General features: G+C 34.9%; 2 protein-coding genes across 9 annotated transcripts in view; both read left to right on the plus strand.

Annotated features, from left to right (window-relative positions):
* Positions 1-14,643, plus strand: part of Gyg (glycogenin 1) — a 47,753-nt gene extending 33,110 nt beyond the window's left edge. For 2 of the 8 annotated variants that reach the window (XM_073955876.1, XM_073955877.1), the window contains 2 exons: positions 7,347-7,518; positions 14,255-14,643. In XM_073955876.1, coding sequence (XP_073811977.1) covers positions 7,347-7,518; positions 14,255-14,442 — 360 coding nt within the window. In that variant the 3' untranslated portion in view covers positions 14,443-14,643. Of the gene's footprint in view, positions 1-2,066; positions 2,949-7,346; positions 8,349-14,254 lie in introns of those variants that run through there. The other 6 variants (XM_073955878.1, XM_073955879.1, XM_073955873.1 and 3 more) reach the window with 5 other exon arrangements.
* Positions 1-21,522, plus strand: part of LOC141386959 (uncharacterized) — a 54,629-nt gene extending 33,107 nt beyond the window's left edge. The window contains exons 2-3 of the mRNA XM_073955881.1: positions 14,901-16,133; positions 21,180-21,522. Coding sequence (XP_073811982.1) covers positions 14,901-16,133; positions 21,180-21,250 — 1,304 coding nt within the window. The 3' untranslated portion in view covers positions 21,251-21,522. The remainder of the gene's footprint in view (positions 1-14,900; positions 16,134-21,179) is intronic.
* Positions 21,523-22,497: the final 975 nt, after the last annotated feature.

The raw sequence follows: 22,497 nt of genomic DNA on the forward strand, positions 1-22,497 counted from the left end.
CGTTATCGTCTCTATTATATTCTGCAAAAAATATGCACCAATGGAAATGTTGATGTAGCACCAATTAAATGTGGAGCACAAAGTGTTTTCTTTTTTTTTCAAATTTTTTTGTGGTAAATATAACCATTCTTCATTGTGTTTCCATTATGTCATAAATTATAGTTTTTACTTTTCGAAATTTTTTTTAGTTTCTTACAGTATAAATGCAATGTTTTTTCTTTTAATTAGCAGCTTGGTTAATTGTTTACCTCCTCTTATTATTTAGTTCAGATTGGCTTTTTTAGTCTGTAGTGCATTTTTCAAAAACAAACTAAACATTGTATTGGTTTTTTATTTGGCCGTTGGTTTTTTTCATTTAGTGGCCACACCCAAATCATTGACGCATCAATGAAGCTATTTGGAACGATGATCTTCTGTTTTGCCAAATGATTTTCTCTGTTTTTTTTTTTTTTTTGAAAATTGCCTTACGTTTGGCTTGGGGCCAATTTTCAAAGAAAAATTTGTATAGGTTTTCCTTTTGTTTTTTTTTTTCTAAATATCATTTCAAAGAACAAGAACAAAATTAAAATGCCATTGTATCATCTGAAGAGATAAATAGTCGCATTGTGGCTGTTTTATAAGACAGTTTGGACTTGTTTATATACACATGGTTGAACTATTTTTATGGAATTATTTAATTTTTTTTTTGGAAATTTTGCAAAAAAATCCCTGGGGAGATTTATATATCTGTATCGTATTTCATTAGTTAGTTAAGGAATTTGAAATAATCTTGTTGGTCATATAATAAAATCATCAACATGACATATTTTGTAAGATATTTGGTCTGTTTCAGAACTGCAAGTATCTACTAATTTATACTATTTTTTCCGATAACATAAAGGAAAAAATGTTATCGTAGTAAAAATTAGTAGCTTCTTACAGGTTCTGGAACAGAGCAAATGTTCTGACGTATTGCTCGAAAACCAATTTAAATTCCAAGATGAAGGATACATTGTAGCCATTCACCGTTAAATTTGGTTTGTCGTAAAGGGGGGTACACACGAAAAATTTAGTTCCAATTTTAAATGCTTGTCAGTCAACCATGAACATGTTGGTTGTTGGGCAACCAACTGTCATTTAAAACGGGGTACACACGATCAGTTTGAACTGTCGATTTTTCAGAAATATCGTTAGCTGTCAAACTGTCCAGCAACATCAAAATATTTTGTGGTTGCCTGATGACTGACAAAAATGAACAGCCACTCTGGCAAGCAACTGTTTATTTGAGCAATAGTGACAGTCAAAACTGATCGTGTGTACCCCGTTTAAAACTTAGACTATGTTTACATTTACGAAATCCACTCGATTTCATCTGTCAATTCCTTTGTGTATACGTCAAATGAAAACTCATCTGAAATCGATTGGATTTCATTTGACGTTTGAGCAATGTAATTGGCAGATGAAATCGAGTGGATTTCGTAAATGTAAACATAGTAGCTTTGTTCCTTTACCTGCCTGAGGTTACCATTTCTTACCATTTTTAACTTGCAAAGCGTTCCTTTACTTCAACAAGCATACAATTTATATGAGACCAGTTCACCACTTTTACCATTTTTTGCCACTGTTACCATTTTTTAAAGTAAAGGAACAGACCAAGTATTATCATGAGTAACCCCATTAACATATGTTACTACGCTCTAGTTATTACTCTCCTCTTCTCAGTTTTTGGTTCTTTTTGAAAGTTGTATCTTTTTCTCTTTTTTTTGTTCAATTATGTTATGGTCCTGGGGGAAAATTATCTGTTCCTTTTCATTATCCTTAAAAATAATCGCCAGATTTTTTGATATTTAAAATTAACCAAAATCTCCAATAAACGATTTTTCTCTTACTTCGCACAATATGACAGACTACTTTGATTGATGTTATCGATAAAATGTTTCTCATATTTTCTATGATTAATTTTATCATATTTTTCTCTATCATTCTCTCTACACAATCACTGATCACAAAACAAATTACACTATGTTTACACCTTTTTTCGATGATTTGTTCACTTTGTACACACACGAAAAACTACAATTTTTTAGAGATATTCATGTCCCTCTCTAATGCCCTGGAAAAGTAACTATGACAATTTAAGACTACAAGAACAGCAACAACAAATTCAATATCAGCAAGAACAACAACATCAAGAATATAATAACAATTATAATGAATATAAACAAGAAATTGATACATTTTATGGCAACACTGTTGAAATTAAATTTCATGATCCTTGGGAAGATTACTATAGAAAGCAGGAACAGGAAGCCGAATTGCAAAGAAAACGTGAAGAGGCCCAGCGTATAATAACACCAGAACCAGAAAACAATAATCAATATACTACAAATAATCAACATTATCATCACCAGCAACAAGAACAACAACAGAATTATAATGACAATAATTCTTATTCACATTGTGAAGAACAACAAACATATTCAAGAGATAACGAAGATGAGAGACAGAATCATGGACACAATGAATGTACAAATGATCACAGAGAACCAGAGAATGATCACCATCATCACATTGAAATAGTTCCTATTGAAGAGCATAGTAATAATAATAATTATTATGAGTACAAAGATGAAGAAAACCAACAAAAAGAAAAAGAAGTAGAAGAACATTATGTCTTTCATGAAGAGAGTAAAGACTGTTACACACAAGAGTGTGCTAATCAAAATGATGAGCAAGATTGCTGTACTCTTGAAGAGAATAATGAACAGCCGATCGTAGAAGATTGCCAGTGTAATAATTATCAAGAGGCTGATGAAAATAATTCCATATCGCATTCAAATGATAACGATGACATTATTATCGATAATACTAATGTCAATGAGAGTAGTAATGAACCACCATTAACACCCAAATCTCCAACAAGTGATGGTGGTGATGACACTCCTGCCGATCAGTTAAACAACAAAGAGGTAACAAGTCTACCAAATACACACACACAGACATCTCCTCCCATCCAACTATAGAAACAAAAGTTGAATATTCTTCGTTAGTGATGTCCATAGATAAATCGTAATCGTATATCATCCGACATATTTTACAGATGTAAATGCAAAATAATTGCTCTGTTCCAGAACCTGCAAGAATCTACTACTTTTTACTACGATAACATTTTTTCCTTTATGTTATCGTAGAAAATAGTAAAAATTAGTAGATTCTTGCAGTACTGGAACAGACCAAATGTAAATTTGAATTCGATAGCTTTCGATAAATTTGAGATGTTGTTGGGAAATAGTAAAGCGGGGTACCCATGATCATTTTGCTTTTTGGACAGTCAAAAATCGATAATAAATTGTCATTCAAAACTGATCGGGAGTAATTCTGCTTTAAAGAGAGAACATAATATGCCCGTTCAAGAACATACAATAATCTACAAATATTTACTAGGATAACAATTTTTCCGTTATGACATATGTAGAAAAATATAGTAAAAATTAGTAGATTCTTGCAGTTCTGGAACAGACATACTACGTTTTAAAAGTCGATTTTTCGGAAATATCGATAAATATTTTGCGGTTGCCTGATGACTGACAAAAATTAGCGACCACACTGGCAAGCAACCGATTATGTGAGCAAAACTGACAGTCAAAACTGATCGTGTGTACCCCACTTAAAGCCGATTTAGGTTAATCGGAAAATCGATTATTCTTAGTAAAAAATCAATAGTCGACTTTTAGAACACAAAGTTTTAGACGAAAACCGAGGAGCCGAATAATCGAAAACCCGTCGTTCTGCTTTTCGACTAACTTCAGCACTTTTTCCAACTCCATTGGGGGAGAAGGAATCCATACAGAAGTGATCATCGAACAAGGAATCTCGTCCACGCTAACTGCCGCCAGCCTGCTCCGTTCCCAAAGATGTTCAAGGCTATCAATCGTGGACTTAAGGAACTCAATAGACTCCTTATTTTCACAACTGAGAAGCTTGGCGCCCCGGTCTGACTTACCCAGTTTCACTTTGCTTTGTTCTACCTCGTCTGAGATGAGGACGTCTCTAATATGAACCTTCATTTGCAACCAGTGACTTAGACTGATCCTCCCTTTGGGGTCAGCCTTGTCTACGATTGACACTCTGAGGTCTTCCGGAACTGTCTGTCGCAAAGCACGTTCATCCTGCTTTAGCTCAGATTAGCAACTTGTAGAAGAGGACTTGCTTGCTGAGGAGACTACTGTTTCTTCAGACAAGGTCCTCTCATGACTCTTATTCTCCTTCGCTGGCTCGCAAGTTTTTTGTGAAGGGACAGCTACAGAGGAGATTTGGTTCTTCCCAGTGTTGTTCTCCACGCTACCTGGTATTTTCGAAGAGACAGCAACTGGGGAGGTTTTACTTCCACCTGTGCTACCCTTCGTACTACTCTTCTTCACCACTGAAGCAGACGAGACAGGCTGGTTGAACGGTTGTGACAGCGTTGATTTCTTCGCAGCTGGTGGTTGCTCTTCTGAAGTTCTCATTCAGATTTGGTCGACGAGGGATCACCAGCCTTTGAAGAGACCGATGCCCGCGTTCTTCTCCATACTACCCTTGATGACAATTGGCTCACAAGATTTTTTCAGAAGAGACAACAACTGGGGAGGTTTTACTTCCAACAGTGCTATGCTTCATACTACCCTTGTTCGGCACTGAAGCGGACAAGAGAGGCTTGTTTAACGGTTGTGACAACGTTGATTTCTTCGCAGCTGGTGGTTGCTCCTCTGAAGACCTCATCATCTTCGAGTTACCGAGAAATATCGGTAAAATTAAAATGCTTATAACTTCGGTAATTAACGAAAATTTTCGGTAATTTAACAACCAAAATAAAGTTGTCGCTAAGTTCTACCGATAGTTTCAGTGTTGTCAACTTTAATTGATACTTTTCATTAATAATTTTGAATTTTTATCGGAATCGTCCGACGCTATACAATTTTCCTCCTCTGAACAGGTTGGAACTGCGACCCTTTCGGCCAGACGTGGCGGCTCATTTTATCAATGGCTGCGTCACCCTCTCCTCCGATAGCGTTATAAAATTTTCCCGCTCTGAACTGATTGATTCCGTTTGCAATAAGATATCACATTCCGATAGTCTACTTTGTACATCGCTTCTTTAATCTTGGCGTTGTGAGAGATCGTGGGTTTTTGTGGCTCATCCATTTTGTCAATGAGTGCGTCACTCTCTGTCTAAGAAGCAGTGGTTTGTTGGATTCGTCCGACGTTATAAACTGTTCCTCATCTGAACAGGTTGGAACTGCAACTTTTTCGGCCAGACATGGCGACTCAGCCCGATCGGTAGAGGGAACAATAATTGTGTCCATTGCTTCCTCCTCATGGGTCAGTGGTAGGTCGTTCACGGCTTAGAGGTAGGAAAAGAGGCGTTACCTCCTTACCACAGCATGGACTTGACAACTAAGCCTAATACTCGAGGCTCCGTTTCCCACTGCAAACATTGTAAAACACCGATAGGCACGCGGTCGCTTAACACCCCGGTGTTGGGGGTATTATTTAGGGTAGAATATCACAATGTTCTCGTCCAGAGATGCATTGTGGAACAAATCAATTCACCTCATCGGCTCGTGACAATCCATCCTCCTTTTGTAGTTTTGGACTGGATAAAGTACTTAAAACATTTAAAATTCCAAAAGTCGGACGGATGGGATACACACACTCAGTTTTGAATGTCGATTTTTGCTCAGATATCATTTGCTTGCCAGTGTGACTGTACATTTGTGCCGTCAGTCGTAAGGTAAAGAAGCAAAATTTTCATGCATGTTGGCTGAGGCAATCGATATTCCATGAAAAATGTCAGTCAAAATTAATAGTATGTATGTACCCCGCTTAATGTGGGGTACACACGATCAGTTTTGCTCAAATAATCGGTTGCTTGCGAGTGTGGCCGGTCACTTCTGTCAGTCATCAGGAAACCTAAAAATATTTTGTAGTTGCTGGATGGTTGGACAGTTATCGATAATTCCGAAAAATCGACAGTCAAAGCTGATCGAGATACACCAAACCGTGAAAATTCAATTATAAATGTTAGCGACTTTTATTGGATAAAGGCGCCAATTTAGCAAAATATAGAATCGGGATGATCTCATGGACATAAGGCGTTAAGCTGGGTACACATTGTCAGTTTTGAATGTCGATATTTCGCAATTATCGATAACTGTCAAACCGTCCAGCAACCACAAAACCTTTTGTGGTTGCATGATGAATGACAAAAATGAACGGCCACACTAGCAATCAACAACAAAGCTGTCATTCGAAACTGACATTGTGTACCCAGCTTTAGACTGTTAGTTTTGCTCAAATAATCGGTTGCTTGCCAGTGTGGCCGTTCATTTTTGACAGTCATCAGGCAACCACAAAATATTTTGTAGTTGCTAAATGGTTGGACATTTATCGATATTTCCGAAAAATCGAAAGTCAAAACTGATCGGGTGTACCACGCTTTAGTGGGACATTGTTTTTGTCTTGATTTTAAGGGAGGGCAGTTAACAGACATCTATCTGTAATCCCATTTGTTGATTTTGAGCAACTACATAACAAAAGGTATCAAAAAATATTTGTTATCGAAAGTTATCGAATTCATTTTATCGTCAATTTTGCATTTATGTCACCTCCTCATTTGTATACACATAGTAACGTGTTGTTATCTTTGCTCATTTTCATCGATGTTGGTGATGTAATGATTGTGATGGCGTTGTATTCTACCTAGCGATAACTTTTTAGAGATGGCCATAAACATGTGCTTATGTATATCGAGTTTGTAAAGCCTCATTTGTGTGCGTAAATTGGAATCTCTGGTGATCTGCATATTATTTTATACTACACTTGGTCCATATGTATTGTTTTGGTTGGTTGTCATTTGTTCATCATCCATGTCGTTGGGATGTTATCGTCACATATCGATTATCATTTGATTGCACAGTGTTGTATACCATGTGTCTCGTCTACTACATTTGCATCTCATATTCTATAACTACTCTCTCACTCTTTCTCTCATAAATATTTAGTTTCTAGAATGTTCATCCTCTTCTTAGTGATATTTATCTCAATATTAGACTACATTCCTACCTATTATGTACGTACCACCTACTACATACCTACAACATTCTATAGTAATCTTCCTTTAAGGTAACATGAAAACAATATCTTGTAATTATTTTGATTTAATCTAAAGAACAAAAAAAAAACAAATGGTGTTAACCCCCCTATTTTGGTTAATATTTATATAGTAGTCTAATGGGTCATGGGGCTATTTATGTGTTAAATGTTCAACTATTTTAAGGTTATGAGAATATCCGTAATAATTTGTATTATTTTTTTCTATTTTACAGGCCGGTTTAGCTGGTGCTTTGTCACAATTACGTTTGGGTGAACCCCGTACCCCAGAGCAAGAAGCTTACGAGCATATGATGCGTCGTCAATGCTGGGAATCTGGACAAATTGATTATATGGGTCGTGATTCCTTTGATAATATTTGGAAGAGAATTACACAGACCATGGAAAGTAAGCCAGTGGATGATGACAAAACGGGTAGCTCCTAAAAAACAATACAAATTAACATATACAACAAAACTGCACACACACAGCACACATTTACACAAGATCCATGCATATATTATTTTATCTCACCTTTGCACCACCATATGAAGAATGAACATTTAAAAACTCACCATAAAAATACGGAACAAGAATTACAAATCATCCAACTCATATCCATACATTGTTACAATGTAGTAAAACTATTGAGTTGATGATATCATTCATTTCATTTCAGATAATTAGAGCACCTCCCACAAGGAAATTCACTTATCGATTATGATCGATAATCAGCATAAAATGTCACAAGTTCATTAATGCAAAAAAAGCAAAAAACTAAGCATTTGTATAAAAATTACATACAAAACTCGAATTTTTTCTATTTAGAAATTTAAGTTATTCATTAATTATTTTTTTATACAAAATCATCTAAAAAAAATTATCGATTACATTTGTTTAAAATAAAAATAATCGAATCGTTTCAAAGAAAATCACAAAACGCATTTGCATTTCTTTTGAACTGAAGAATTGTGGAGTTACATAAGATTTCCTAAATGTTCTGTGTACAAGAGTGAGCGAAATATGTAGTGTGTTTATGTGTGTGCGTGCTTGTCTATAATTGCCTCATCATCGTGTCTCTTTAATGTCATTTCGATTTAATTTAATATTTTTTTTGTAATTTATAGTGTGAACGTTTTCTTTACAAAAAGTTGTTTATAATATTTTTTTAATTTTAAATCAACCCAAAAAAACAAAGAATGAATAAAAACTTTTTATTATCTACTCTTTTCAATGTATTATTTATTTTGTTTTATTTATTTTTAATTTTTAATCATTTTATATTGTTATCGATTTTTAGAGTGTCTACTTATTGTTTATGTAAGTTGTATTTTTTTTTTTTCATTACTTCTTTGTTTCACAGATGTCTACAGAAATGCTCTGCTCCAGAACCTGCAAGAAGCTACTACCTTTTACTACGAGTCTACAAATATTTACTACGATAACAATTTTATCCTTTTTGTTATGGAAAAAAAAGTAGAAAGTTTTAGAATCTTTGAGTTCTGGAACAGACCAAGTATGTCGGTTCCAGGGGCTGGATTCTTGTTCTATGAAAATTTGAAATGAAAAATATTTCCTTTATAATTTTTTTTATTTGACAGTTTTCTCCTTTATAAAAGCTTTCATTTCACATTTTCATAGAAACAGAATTGAGCCCCAGAACTGCAAGAGTCTAATAATAGGTCTGTACGATAACTCACAAGTTTGTACAAATTGGAGACATAGCATTTTTTACTCAACTATCCAAACTGTATTTGTCGCTTCTATCGATAAATTGCATGAAAATTTGCATGATTGGCAGTTGCTCTGTTCCAGAACCTGCAAGAAGCTACTACTTTTTACTATGATAACAATTTTTCGTTTATGTTATCGAAAAAACTAGTAAAAATTAGTAGATTCTTGCAGTACTGGAACAGACCAAGTGTGACTGGCCATACATGTTTGTCAGTCATTCAGGAAGCGATAAAAACTTTCATTCAAAACTGATAGTGTGCACCCCGATTTCTTTCGTACGCCATTTAAGTGGGATACACACGATCAGTTTTGCTCAAATAATCGGTTGCTTGCCAAATGTGGCCGTTCACTTTTGTCAGTCATCAGGCAACCACAAAATATTTTGTGGTTGCTGGACTGTTTGAAAGTTATCGATAATTCCGAAAAGTCGACAGTCAAAACTGACCGTGTGTACACACGATGAGTTTTGATTGCATTTTGTTATCGAATATCGATATTCTTTTACCACATATGAAAAACCATGGTGGAATAAGAGGGTGTTACATGAAATCATGCCAAACGTCAAATTTGGTCACTATAATGCATTATTGTGAATTCCTTGTTTACATTTTGTATGTGTTTTTATTCACAATAGTGAACTTTGACAACTAGTGTGATAACCAGCTGTTTTTGCCGCTGTACCTGTATTATTGTGCCATGTGAAAAACAGAGAATATAACGATAGGTCTGTTCCAGAACTGCAAGAATCTACTAATTTTAACTATTTTTTTCGATAACATAACGGAAAAAATGTTATCGTAGTAAAAAGTAGTAGCTTCTTGCAGGTTCTGGAACAGAGCAGATGTATTTAGAGCTGGCAAAAAAATCGATGACACTATCAATAGTATCGATTATTTTTAAAAATTCAATAGTTTTGTCTATCGGTATTATCGGATTAAAAGCCCCTTACAAAAAATCTATTAAAATAAATAGAAATTACGCAGCTTTTCGGTTTTGTGGATGTGAAAAAGTAAGTCCGGTGTCACACGTACACATTTTTCTGAAAAGTAAATTGTATTTTGTGTCTTTTTATAAAATAAAAGCAACTGTTTTTTCTCCTTTACACTTCTGTGAAGTGCTTGTGCAAAATGTCAACAAAAGCATAGACATTTCCGCCATTTTTATTTCCATATTAACGGTGATGACAAATTAACGATAATATCGATAGCAATCGACTTTTGCAATGAAATATCAAAATATCTAATATTGGGAATATCGATAGTTTGCCAGCTTTACTACGATGTTCCCCTTTAAGGGGGAGACCATGGCACAATCACACAGGTAGACGCATCAGCCCAGCTGATCGTATCATATTATAATTTTTTAAAATAATATCTCTGCATTTAAAAATTGTAATGAATTTGATGAATTATGTCGTTATTAAAATTTACTAGATGCGTTGAATAATACGAATTACAAATAGAGTAATTCGAATAACAAATGAAATAATTCAAACTAGAAATGGAATAATTCGAATTACATATGGAATACTCGAATTACAAATGAAATATTACAAATTACAACTAAAATGTTTCGAATTACACCTGAAAAAGGTGTACACCATTCGACACATTCCAGTTGTAATTCGTAACATTTTAATTAGAAATAATTGAATTGTTATTCGAGAATTCCATTTGCAATTATTCCATTTGTAATTTGAATTATTTCATTTGTAATTCTAATTGGTCCATTTGTAATTAGTATTTTTCCATTTGCAATTCGAATTAGTCCATTTGTAATTTGAATTATTTCATTTGTAATTCGAATTATTGCATTTTTAATTGGAATTATTCCACTAGAAATTCCCATTATTCAATTTGTATTTCGTTTTATTCCAGTTGAAATACCAAACAAAAAAGTTCGAATTACATATGTATGTATGTTATGTTTCGAATTACAAATGGAGTAATTCGAATTACAAACAGAATGATTAGAATAACAAATGAAATTATTCAAATTACAAATGCAATAATTCGAATTGTAAATGGATAAATTCCAATTACAAATTGAATAATTCCAATTGCAACTGAAATGTTTCGAATTACAAAAAAATTTACGAATTACAAATGGAATTCGCGAATTATAACAATAATGATTCGAATTACATCTGGAAAAGTTTGTCAACGTTTTAAAACAATAATAGCCCGTTGCCACGGTACGTCGTTCGTTCTCTATTCGTTGTTCGACCCATAACTACGAATAAATTACTTATTTCCCCACACAAAATTCTATGAACGAACGACGATTTTTCTACGTTGTTCGATTAGAAATACTCTCTGAACGATGAATAAGTATGTCCCATCCCTAACAAATGAGAGAATTTATCGAAAAAATTAATTATGACATGTCTAAATTCAAAATTGAAAAAATTGTTGAAAACACGAAAATTTTTAGAAAAAAGGAAAAAGATGAATGAGAATTAATGAAATAAACATTTTATATAGATGCAGAAGGAAGATGGTTGTGTTTCCTTCTTAATTCCACACACATTTCTTGTCCATTAGTTCAAAATCGCGTAAACAGAAACAAAAAGGAAACAAATAACTGAAAGTCTGTATACACAAACATTGTTTTGACACGTCTCTCTTTGAAAATAGAAACATATAAAAATATATTGAAAATACAAAATTATTCAGTATTTTTGGAAAAAATGAATGAAATGTGTGTATTTCAATAGAGAAAATACATTTGAAGGAAAGTCTATTGCTTTTCCTATTCATTTAATGTATATTTTATGTGTTTTCTGTTAAAATTTTCGTGAAAACAAGGAAACAAAAACTAAGGAAATTTTGTTTATGTTTCTGTTAATTACGAATGGTGTCGTGGAAACGGGTTAATTCGTATACGTCGTTCGACAGGCGAACAACGTAATTGAAACGCTCGTGTGAACATGACATAACTTTAAAATAATTTCACCTTTTAAAATTATTTTCCGTGTGGAAAATTCCAAGGGAAATATTCAGGATTGTCCTGATTGTAAGAATCTCTTTATTTTTGCAAAATATTTTTGACATTTCTGCTGCGTCTACCTTTTTGACATTGGTGGTACATATACCTAATGAATATGACCTTGGCGGAGACACTATAGCTTCGTTCCAGAACTAAAAAGTTTTTACACATTTAACACATTTTGCACATTTTTACTCGAAATGCTTTCCCGTACATCAAAAAAGTTGCAAAATGTTCACTTCTCTTTGAACAAAAATGGCGCTGAATAGCTTTCTCTTTAGAAACTTTTTACACGACAAATTTGAGCGAGCAAAAATGTGCAACATGTTTGCGCCTTCCGATTGGCTGACATGCCGACTTTGACATTTGTTCCAGATTTTTTTGACGTTTCTGCAATTTTTTCGTTCCCGTACATTTTGGAAAATGTCTGCGTTGAACTCATTTTTGACAGTTTTTCTTTTGAACATTTTACCATTAAAAAAGTACTGGAACGAAGCTTATATCTGGCAAAAAATATCGATTATTATTTAAAAATTCAATATCGATAGATAGTTTCACCTATCGATATTATCGGAATAAAAACCCCTAACCTGAAATCCATTGAAATAAATAGAAATTTCGCTGCTTTTCGGTTATGTGTGTGTAAGAAACTAAGTCCGTAGTCACATATACACATTTTTCGGTAAAATAAAATGTATTTCTTTAAATTTTTTATAAAATAAAATCAGTTGTTTACTCTCCTTTACATTTCTGTGAACTACTTTTGCATAATTTCAAGAAAATCATTGACATTTCCGCCATTTTCATTTCCAAATTAATGGCGATGACAACTTAGCGATAATATCGATCGCAATCGATATTTGAAAACATTATATCGAAAATATCTAATGTTGGGAATATCGATGGTTTGCCAGCTCTAGGAGACACAAGCTGTTTGACATGCCACCCTAAAGGCCTGCTTACATAAGCTGCTTTGCCTGGCTGTCTTGCTTTCCTCCTTCATTTTTGACATAATAAAAATAAAAGAATAAAGGAGGCCGAGCAAATTTCGAACTGGGTTGCCCTTTTCTTTGTTATTCTTTTATCAGAAGCAAGCAAGGCAACCAGGCGAGGCAGCTTATGTACGTAGGCCTTAAAGGCCTCGACACATAAGAAGTGTGGTATTCTTGCTGAAGTCATATCTGATAAAAGACTAAAGGCCCGGGTACATAAGCAGCCTCGCCTGCTTGTCTTGCTTTCCTACTTCATTTCTGACATAATAAAAATAAAAGAATAAAGAAGGCCGAGCCAGTGTTCGAACTAGGCTGCCCTTTTCTTTTTTATTCTTTTATCAGTAGAAAGCAAGGCTAGCAGGCGAGGCAGCTTATGTACCCAGGCCTTAAATACCAATAGTAAGTTTACATTTACGAAATCAGCTCGATTTCTACTGTCAATTCCATTGCTTAAGCGTCAAATGAAATCCAATGGATTTCAGTTGAGTTTTCATTTGAAGTATTCGCAAAGGAATTGACAGTTAAAATCGTGTGGATTTCGTAAATGTAAACCCAGCACAAGCCCCAATTTATGTAAAAGAATAAAGAAATCCAGAATCGCATTTGTATTAGGTAGTACGTGGCCTTTATTCGTTCACATAAAATTGAGCGTGATGAAAGCAACAAAAGTCTTTGTGCTTCTACCACAAGTCATCGACTGACTTAAAAGGGATAAAGAGTAAGGACGATATTGTTCCTAACTTCCACAAAATCGAACAAAAATCCTATTTAAGATACGAAGTACAATGCGTCCAAGTCGTACCACCGTAGTTGTAAAAATCGTGACATCTTTTACGTAAAACGACGATTCAACTACTTTGGCTAGGTACTTATGATATGAAGTACTTAAGGTGAGAACACAATGATAAATTCATGCTTATCCAAGCCTCAATTTATGTAAAAGAATAAAGAAATAGAGGATCGCATTTTAATAGGTAGTACCTCCCCTTTATTCTTTTATATGAAATTGGGCGTGAAGTAAGCGGCATATTTCATTGTGTTTGCACCTTTATGGAATGGCAAATTCAAAAGAATCGTTTATTTTGAAAATTAAATTCATTGAAATTGCACTTTTTGAAATTGTGTTTTTTATAATTTTGTAAAAATGTACATACATATCTTATAGTTTAACACATTAGTTTATAGTTTAATTAAAACTTTTTCATTTGTTACAGCATTTACGCCAAATATACCCCCTTATCACCGCCACCACCAAGACCCCCCAAAAACACACTAAACACTACTACACCATTTTAAATAACGCTTTTTCACAATGTTATAACTAATCCAATGAAACAAATTTTCTTTCTATTTTCCATTTACCCCCTTGGCTTGGCTAACCCCCCTCCGCTAAAATGAAAATGTTTACCCAACATTAATTTTGCTAACAGTTGAAGAAGAACAACCCCTAGCAGTCAATACTAATCATAAAAATAACCAAAATGGATTTTCCAGTCCAGCAAATTCGCAACGAAATGGCCGAAAGGCTGAGAAGCCACAGGCGTCGCCAGCGCCAAAGAGATCCACTAAAATGTCATCGAAATCGCCATCGAAGGCAGCTTCCCAGCGACTTAAATAACAATTACTGAAAGCGCTGAAGCACTTTGGTTGCTTCATGCCCATGATCTTCATAAAGTATGGACATCGTCAAATCGAAATACTACCTCAGGCTGTGGATGTCTGACATTAGATGTGAAGGCGGCAAAATATGAAATTAGTACAAATTCATTTGTTTTCTAGTTAATGTTTAATTATAGAATTCTTTTATAACGCATGTAAATATGTTAAGTTTTAATTGGCCAAACTATTTCGATGCTAAAGAAGGCTTTTCATTAACCTGCACATTTATCCGAGCCTTTAGAAGAGGATTTGACAAGCTTTTTACTGATACTGCAAACCAAAACCCCTAACACTTTTACAACAACAATAAACTTACCACATGACACTTTTCTTTATTCCTCCCTCCACCACAATTGTTGTATCACCCACCACAACACTATTACACCACACTTTCTTTACACCACCACACCTACACAGAAATGTTGACCTCTGCTGATATTGAACACGGTAAAGTTGAATACGATGAAAAGACCGGTGTCAAGGTTGAATACTTCAAAATCGATGGTGGCTATCAAGTCAAGACTACCACTCCCCAACCCGGTGGTGGCTGGAAGGCTTCAACTCAAACTTTCTATGACCCCAAACCAGTGACCGAAGAAGAAATGAAGAAACAAATGGAGGCCAAGAAGAGCGTCATGAAACGCATGAACAAGGAAGTTCGCATTGATGAGAGAACCACCATGTTGACTCGGGCCATTGAAGGTGGCTATGAGGAGGTTTACACCACTGTCAATGAAGATGGCAGCAAGAGCATTAAGACCAAGACCTTCTTTGATGCCGTTCCCGAGGGTACTCCCTTCCCCGATGCTGCCCAATACAAACCCCAAGATCCCCAGAAGCCAGGTGCCAAGAAAAATGTTCTTCGCAAGGCCTCCATTGAATCCACCGACTCCACCGATAGCCGTAAAATGGTACAAAAGACCCAAAAGAACACCTCAACCGTTGAAGAATCTCGCCGTGTTACCCAAAACTATGAAGTCACTGAAAACAATCGTACCGTCCGCAAAAACTCCATTCAAACTGAACAATCCATCAAGTCGGTTACTTCATCCAATGTAAACGACAGCACCGATGGTCAAAAGAAGAAGAAGGTTGTCAAGAAGGTCAACAAGACCCAAGCTCCACCACCACCAGCTGATTTTGTTCAAAACGACACAACTTCCGTCTCCACTAAACGTGTTCCCGGTGGTGTTGAATACACTTATACCACCGAATTGGAATCTGGCAAGACCATTACCACCTCCAAGACCGTTTATGAAGAAGAAGAAACTGAATTGACCGAAGAAGAAATCAAGGCCTACAAAAAGACCTTGAAGGACGCCGAGAAGCACAAGAACATCACCACCACCAAGAAATTGAAGTCTGACTCCGGCACCAAGAAGGTTGTACCCGGTGAAAATCCTGGCGATGTAACTACCGTTGAAACTATCAAAATCCAAGGCGGTACTGAATACCATTACACCACCGTTACCGCTGAGGGTATTGTCAAGAAGGCCGTTAAGACTGTTTATGACCCCGTTCCCTGCTCCAACCCTGATGAATCTGATGAAGAGGAAATTATTGAGGAGTATGAAGAAGAAATCATTGAACCAGGAGAGAAGAGCATCAAGACAATTGAGACCGTTAAATCTTTGCCACAAAAGTTTGAAGGTAAGTAGAAGGCAATTTTATGGCACATGCTTGGTTTACTTTTACGAAATCCACTCGATTTCAATTGTCAATTCCATTGATTAAACGTCAAATGAAATCCAATGGATTTCAGATGAGTTTTCATTTGACGTATACGCAAAGGAATTAACAGTTCAAATCGAGTGGATTTCGTAAATGTAAACCAAGCATAAGTTGCATATTGGAATAGGATAGGATTTGGGAGAATTATCACCCATAGGATTTGATTTTCGTTAAGGTAAAAAAAAGAAGCTCATGTCTGACACACTTGATGCCTCCATTTCGTAAATGTAAACCAAGCATAAGTTGCATATTGGAATAGGATAGGATTTGGGAGAATTATCGCCCATAGGATTTGATTTTCGTTAAGGTAAAAGAAAAGAAGCTCATGTCTAACACACTTGATGCCTCCAGTTGGTGGTTTATATGATATGTTATTTTACATATGTGTTGTCACTTTGCATATAAATTTTGTATATAAAAACTGACAACCCATATGTAAAAACCATCATGTAAAGTACCCATTAGGAATATACATATGTGTTTTATTTGAGGTATATTCAATGAAATTGACAAGTAAATGAAAACACATTTCATGTAAACATAGCCTAAAATTTAATTGAGTAACAAAAGTAAAGTATACTTTCAGGCGCGAATATTTTTTTACAGATAGCCCAACCAAAATGCAAGGAAATGTTTAAATTAAAATCATTTGTTTTATTTTTGCTTTACTAAAGCATAGTACACACTGGCCAACAAAACTGACCGTCATCGAGGTCTATTTCCTTAACATCAAAGTCTAGCTGAATAATTACTTTCCTCATTTCTAAAAAATACTTTACATATTGTATTTCAAAAATTTTTAGCTAAACGAATGATTTTATTTAACAGAAAATTGTGCCAAAAGTACGTTGACTGTCAGTTTTGACTGATAGTGTGTACTCACCTTAAGGCGAAGGTCATTTATAGTGATATTTATTTAATTAATTCTCTTTCGAGTTGAGCTCATTTGTGATGAGCATAAATATTTGTTTATTTTCAAAAGAGATATCTGGGTGTTTAAGAAAAGTCCATTATAGTAGCTCACTTACCTTCGCAAGAAAAATCTTCATTATGATGTACAATGCATTGACTAAAACTGAAGACAGAATGAATGTTTGATTAAAGTTGACGATTACAACAACGCACAGTAACGATGAAAATATTTCATATATTTTGTTCAAAATGTGTTCCCATCTTACTCCGTTTGGCATTTATTTTCTAAGTTGGCCTCAAGTTAAACCATATTCGGATAAAAGTCTTAAGGGTTTCCTCTGCTCCCAAGTCTTTTTCCTTCTTCGCTGAATGGAGACCAACGCAAGGCTTCTTTTGTAATATTATTGTCTTCATGGCGAATAATTTGTCCAATCCACTGTCAGTTGTGTTTCCATATTGCAGAAGTCAAGGCCTTGGTACATAATAAGCGTGGCATAAATGCGTATGTCATTTCTGATAGAACAATGATTAATGGCCGAGCGAAATTCGAACTAGGTGGTCGTTTGCCTTTTAGTCTTTTACCTGAAATGACTTAAGCCAGAATGTAATCGTTTCGAAACTCTGTCGGCAGCTTTTTACGTCGTACACCAGACTCCAGGGCAAATTTGACATAAGAAACTAATACTTTGGGCTAAGTTCTTAGACTTAAGTTGTTGTTTTGACAAATTGATGTCTGTTTTGCTCAACTGATTTTAGCATCTACGTCAACTTTCGTGTCACCATCTGTATCCATCATGTTTTGATGTTAGCAGAACTGTTCCCCTAAGGTACTGCTTTGCCCTCAGATTTGAACTGCTATTCGGTATTGCCCTTTGTTTTGTAACGAGAACAAAACGATCGTTTCGGTGTAATCCACAGTCCACATATCAATATTGCCTCATCAAAATAAATGTTTGGTCCCCAAGCACGTCCGGATGAAATCCGTTTCAGAAAATTTAGAGTGGAATTATTCTTTTCATGATAACCCTGAAAGGGTCAACCGACTTGGTCTAAACTTTGCACCTCGTAATACATTCTCCACTCCCGAGGGCACTTCACTAATAAAAATAAAGTCCGCCCGGCAAAAAAATAGTAAATAAATAAGATTGTTAGTGTTGCCAATGTCATCTGCCTTCAAAAAATCCGTTGTATTGAATTCCTAATTGCAATTTCGCAATAAATCAGTATATATAGAACGAAAAATTTGGAGTAGGGGCATAGTTAGATTGCGGCACAGCTCGTCTCGAAAGATAAAGATAGAAAATCAAAAATGTTCTCTAAAATGTTGTGCACGATAACTTTCGAATGGAATAACCGATCAGACATAGAGGTGGTTCGAAGATGGACCATATCGGTCCACATGTTCGACTGCCTCTCACAGAAAATTTCAAAATTTTTCGGGAAAATGCAATTTAAGAAAATGTCTTGGATCGTTTTCATATTTTTTTTGCAGCAGATTGTCCCCGCAGCCCACATGATTACGGCACAACTTTTTTACTGAGATAATCATTCAAAAACTCTAAAATACCCTCCCGTCACCAACTAAAATGATTGACGAGCACGGCAACTTAGAAATTGAGTATCCGAATTGGCACGATACTTTAGTCTTTGTAAATTTTTTCCAATATATTTGTTCCACAAACATCCCAGAAGGGACAAGGGAGACTTCTCTCATACCACTGAGTGCATCCCGATTCATATTAGCTGTTTATCGCCGAGTCCAAACGGCGTGTCCTAAGACACCACTTTGTAGAGAAGTTTTACATGGCTGAAATACTCAGGAAATGTAGCCAACATTACTGAGGGGTATTGTGCCACCGTTGAAAATGTTTTGATGTTTGCTGGCCGGGGAATCGAACCCACGACCTACTGCGTGCAAGGCGGGTGTGCATATCATTGCACCACGGTGGCAACCCGACATTTTTTCCAAGCGTACATCAATTTCCATGAAAATCTATGTCAGATAACACCTTACAAAAGTAAAAAATGCAGCTTAAGGCCTGTTAGAAGATGGTTTTGATATTTTTACTGAATGTTCTGCTTGTGGTCCTACTGCCAGCGGTATATTGTTTTTCGTAGACAAATCAATGTTATCGAAAGGAATGACTATCAAAATTCCAAGATGGACTATTGAAATCTCCTCATGCCCATTTATTACACCCCTGTAATAGTATGAGAAATTTCAACGAATATTCACTTGACAACCGCCCTCTTCAAGCATCCATGCAGATGTCAACACAAAACAAACAAATAAACAAGAAGAAGATCGATCGACAGCTTGACATGCAAGCAACACCCGCGCTTTATCGTAAGCTCTTGGTACATATCGTTGTACATTAAATTAGAAAAGGTAATATTGTTTACCATCAATAAACACACGGCAATTGACCCAACCTTTTTACTAATAAAACTATTGTGTTTTATTTTATTCTATTTCTTTTTATATTGACGGCCAATGGTACGCATTGGGCGTACTGGCTCCATTGGGGAGTCTTGCTGCACTTGTTTTCCCCCAAGTCCCTATAGTGCGGTCTAAACATTTGGTCGCTTCGAGCCAAGTAAACAACAACATTATATATTTTTTTACTAGGGGATGCCAGTACTTCTTGAAACACCAGCTCCATTGGCATTCTTGCAGTATATGAAGAATTTAGTTTTTCTTTCGTCCTGTCAGTGGAATAATTAAGTCCACTTGTTATGATATATGCACCAACCTACTGAGCGCATCGATGTTTCTCTGTGCACAAGAGCACTTAATTATAAACATTTGTGCTCTGTTACAGAATTGCAAAATTCTACTATTTCCGGTTTCTTTTAATTTTCTTATAAATTTTCAGAATATTCAAAAGTAGTAGTACATTTTCGCAGGTTCTGGAACAAGGCAATGGTTTTTCGGTATCCTGGAAAATTAATAGTTTGCTTTATATTTACATTTAATTGTTGGTTTCTTGGCATATCGTCTTAAATCCCTGGCTATATGTAGGCACATGTTATCTGCATAGATCAATTGATTAAAAATGTTCCGAGTAAGAGAGATAACTTTCCATTTTCTTTTCAAAATAGTCAGGCTTAATCCCATAGAGATAAACTTCCTTTGTATAAAACATTCTTATAAACTTTGGGGGAAAAACTTCTTTAATGCAATGAATTTCAAACACAATCAATGTTAATGTTGTCAAATTGCTATTTAAAATTTATGAAAAGTAGAAAGCAGGGTTAATTTGAATTAACAGCCTTAATTAAATTAATTTGTTGATTATTCATCCGCATTCTTAATGCACAAAGTTAAAATGAGTTTATGGAAATACTTTAGGAATGTGTCGTGTGCAACAAGGAACGGATATTGCAGTACAAACAAAACAGTTGTTTACCAACAATCAGCAGAAGCAGTCTGTAACGGTAAATGTTAATTCAGAACTCAATGCAAATAAAGGTTATGTTCGACACTTTGCTCAATAAATTAAAATATAGTAGTTATATGATCTGCGTTTAGTTATAGTGTCCTCCAGAGGATTTTTTAACCGGATGGGAAACATTTTATCGATAGAACACAAATGCACCACGAATTCCCACAATCCTTCAACTCTAACACTTGACAAATTTGTCATTCGGTATTTTTTCGGCACCCAATAAGATATGGGAATTCAAAATCAAATACCGTTTTAATTATCTTGGCCACTTTTTGTATGTTTTTGGATGCGAATCCAAAAAAGTCAATTAATTATTTTAGAAATTCGTGGTTTTGCAAGCACGTCTGTAAAATAATTAAGAGCCTAAAAGTATACTTTACAATGTGAACCATTCAAATAGATATATTTAAACCTCAAAATGAAAATGCCTGATGGCATTAGTGTTGCCAGCACTCATTATAATTCACTATCAAGTCTTATACGAATTAATTTGTACAAATGAAAGGAAATAAAGGTTATTTAATATTAGAAATAAATTATTTTTATGTTTGAATGGTATGGATTATTTTGTTAAAATAATTATTTTTGTTTTTTTTTCTTGTAGAGGAAGTCACCATTACCCATGAAAAGAAAGAAAAAAAGACCAGAAAAACCATGACCATGGTCACCCAATAAACGCTAACCCGGATAAAATTGTGGATATCAGCAATCAACTGTTACCATTTAAACCATATCAAAACTACTTTCTAATCCTCTTTAGTCATGTTAAAGAAACTTTGTCAAATATTTTACAAAATTTATTTTCTAAATTTAAATTTTAATAGGTAAACAATGTTTAATATTTGTAAATTTATGTAACTTTTTTGTTTTTGTTAATTTTTTTGTTTTGTTAGAAATTCTGATAATTTTTTATTATAATGAATAAAAATACAAAAACAAAACGTAAAGTATGTCTTCATTAATTTTGATTATGGCAGTGGAAGCGGCATGTTCTGCGCCGTAATGATAATAATATCCTATTTACACATCGTAATGATCTTTCCAGACATAAAATGGTTCGAATATGGAATATACCGGACGAACACAAAATTTCAAAAAAGTTTCCAAAAGTGTGGTACCCTTATGTTTTGAATCTTTTTGAATTTTTTGCTGCGCTTTTTATATTACGACGTTATTAGTTTTATTCGGGGCAAATTCCTACATCCAGAAATTATGCCTCAAGTGGGGTAAAAACTCTGGCGGTACAAATTAAATTACTAATGAAAGAATTGCAAGAATTACGAATTAAGTATCCGATTTGGCCGAAACATTGCACCGCATGTACTCCTTGTGCCGGTGATATATTGTTAGAAGAAAAATAGTTTTTTCGAATTTTCGAATGCTTACAATTTTTTCGTAATAATAAATACTTATGTATATCGTTTGGTATCTTCTATGAAGCTAGAGCCCGAGGTCAACACTTTTAATTTTGTCCCCTTCAAATAATACCTCCCGATATTCGATATTTTGAAAGTTCTAACCAAATTGTATAATCAAAATAGTTGAATTTTCGAAATTAAACATGTAGGACCATGTTTGGACATAGCTAGTATATGCTTGAAAATCTGGAAATTTTCAACAGCACATTTGAAAAATTATATAAGCGTCCCAGGAGGTATCTTTGGTATTTTAGAAACAACTGCAAAAAAGCACCACATGTCGATTAGGATGGCTCTCACGGTAACACCCGAGTAAGTAGAGCAACGAAAACATACCAATGTGTTGCTGAGCTGGAAGGATCATTATCTCCTCATGTAGATGGTCCACTTAAGACATGAGGAGGCACCCTGTTGTAGTTCTTGGGTCGGCATTCTGACGGGTTTGAATATATTTCCATCGCTATGCACTTACATATATATGCATACCATACTGGCGCCGCATAG

Source organism: Musca autumnalis, unplaced genomic scaffold (genome assembly GCF_047663935.1).
Source record: "Musca autumnalis isolate F117 unplaced genomic scaffold, ASM4766393v1 scaffold_5, whole genome shotgun sequence".
In the NCBI taxonomy this organism is placed as follows: domain Eukaryota; kingdom Metazoa; phylum Arthropoda; class Insecta; order Diptera; family Muscidae; genus Musca; species Musca autumnalis.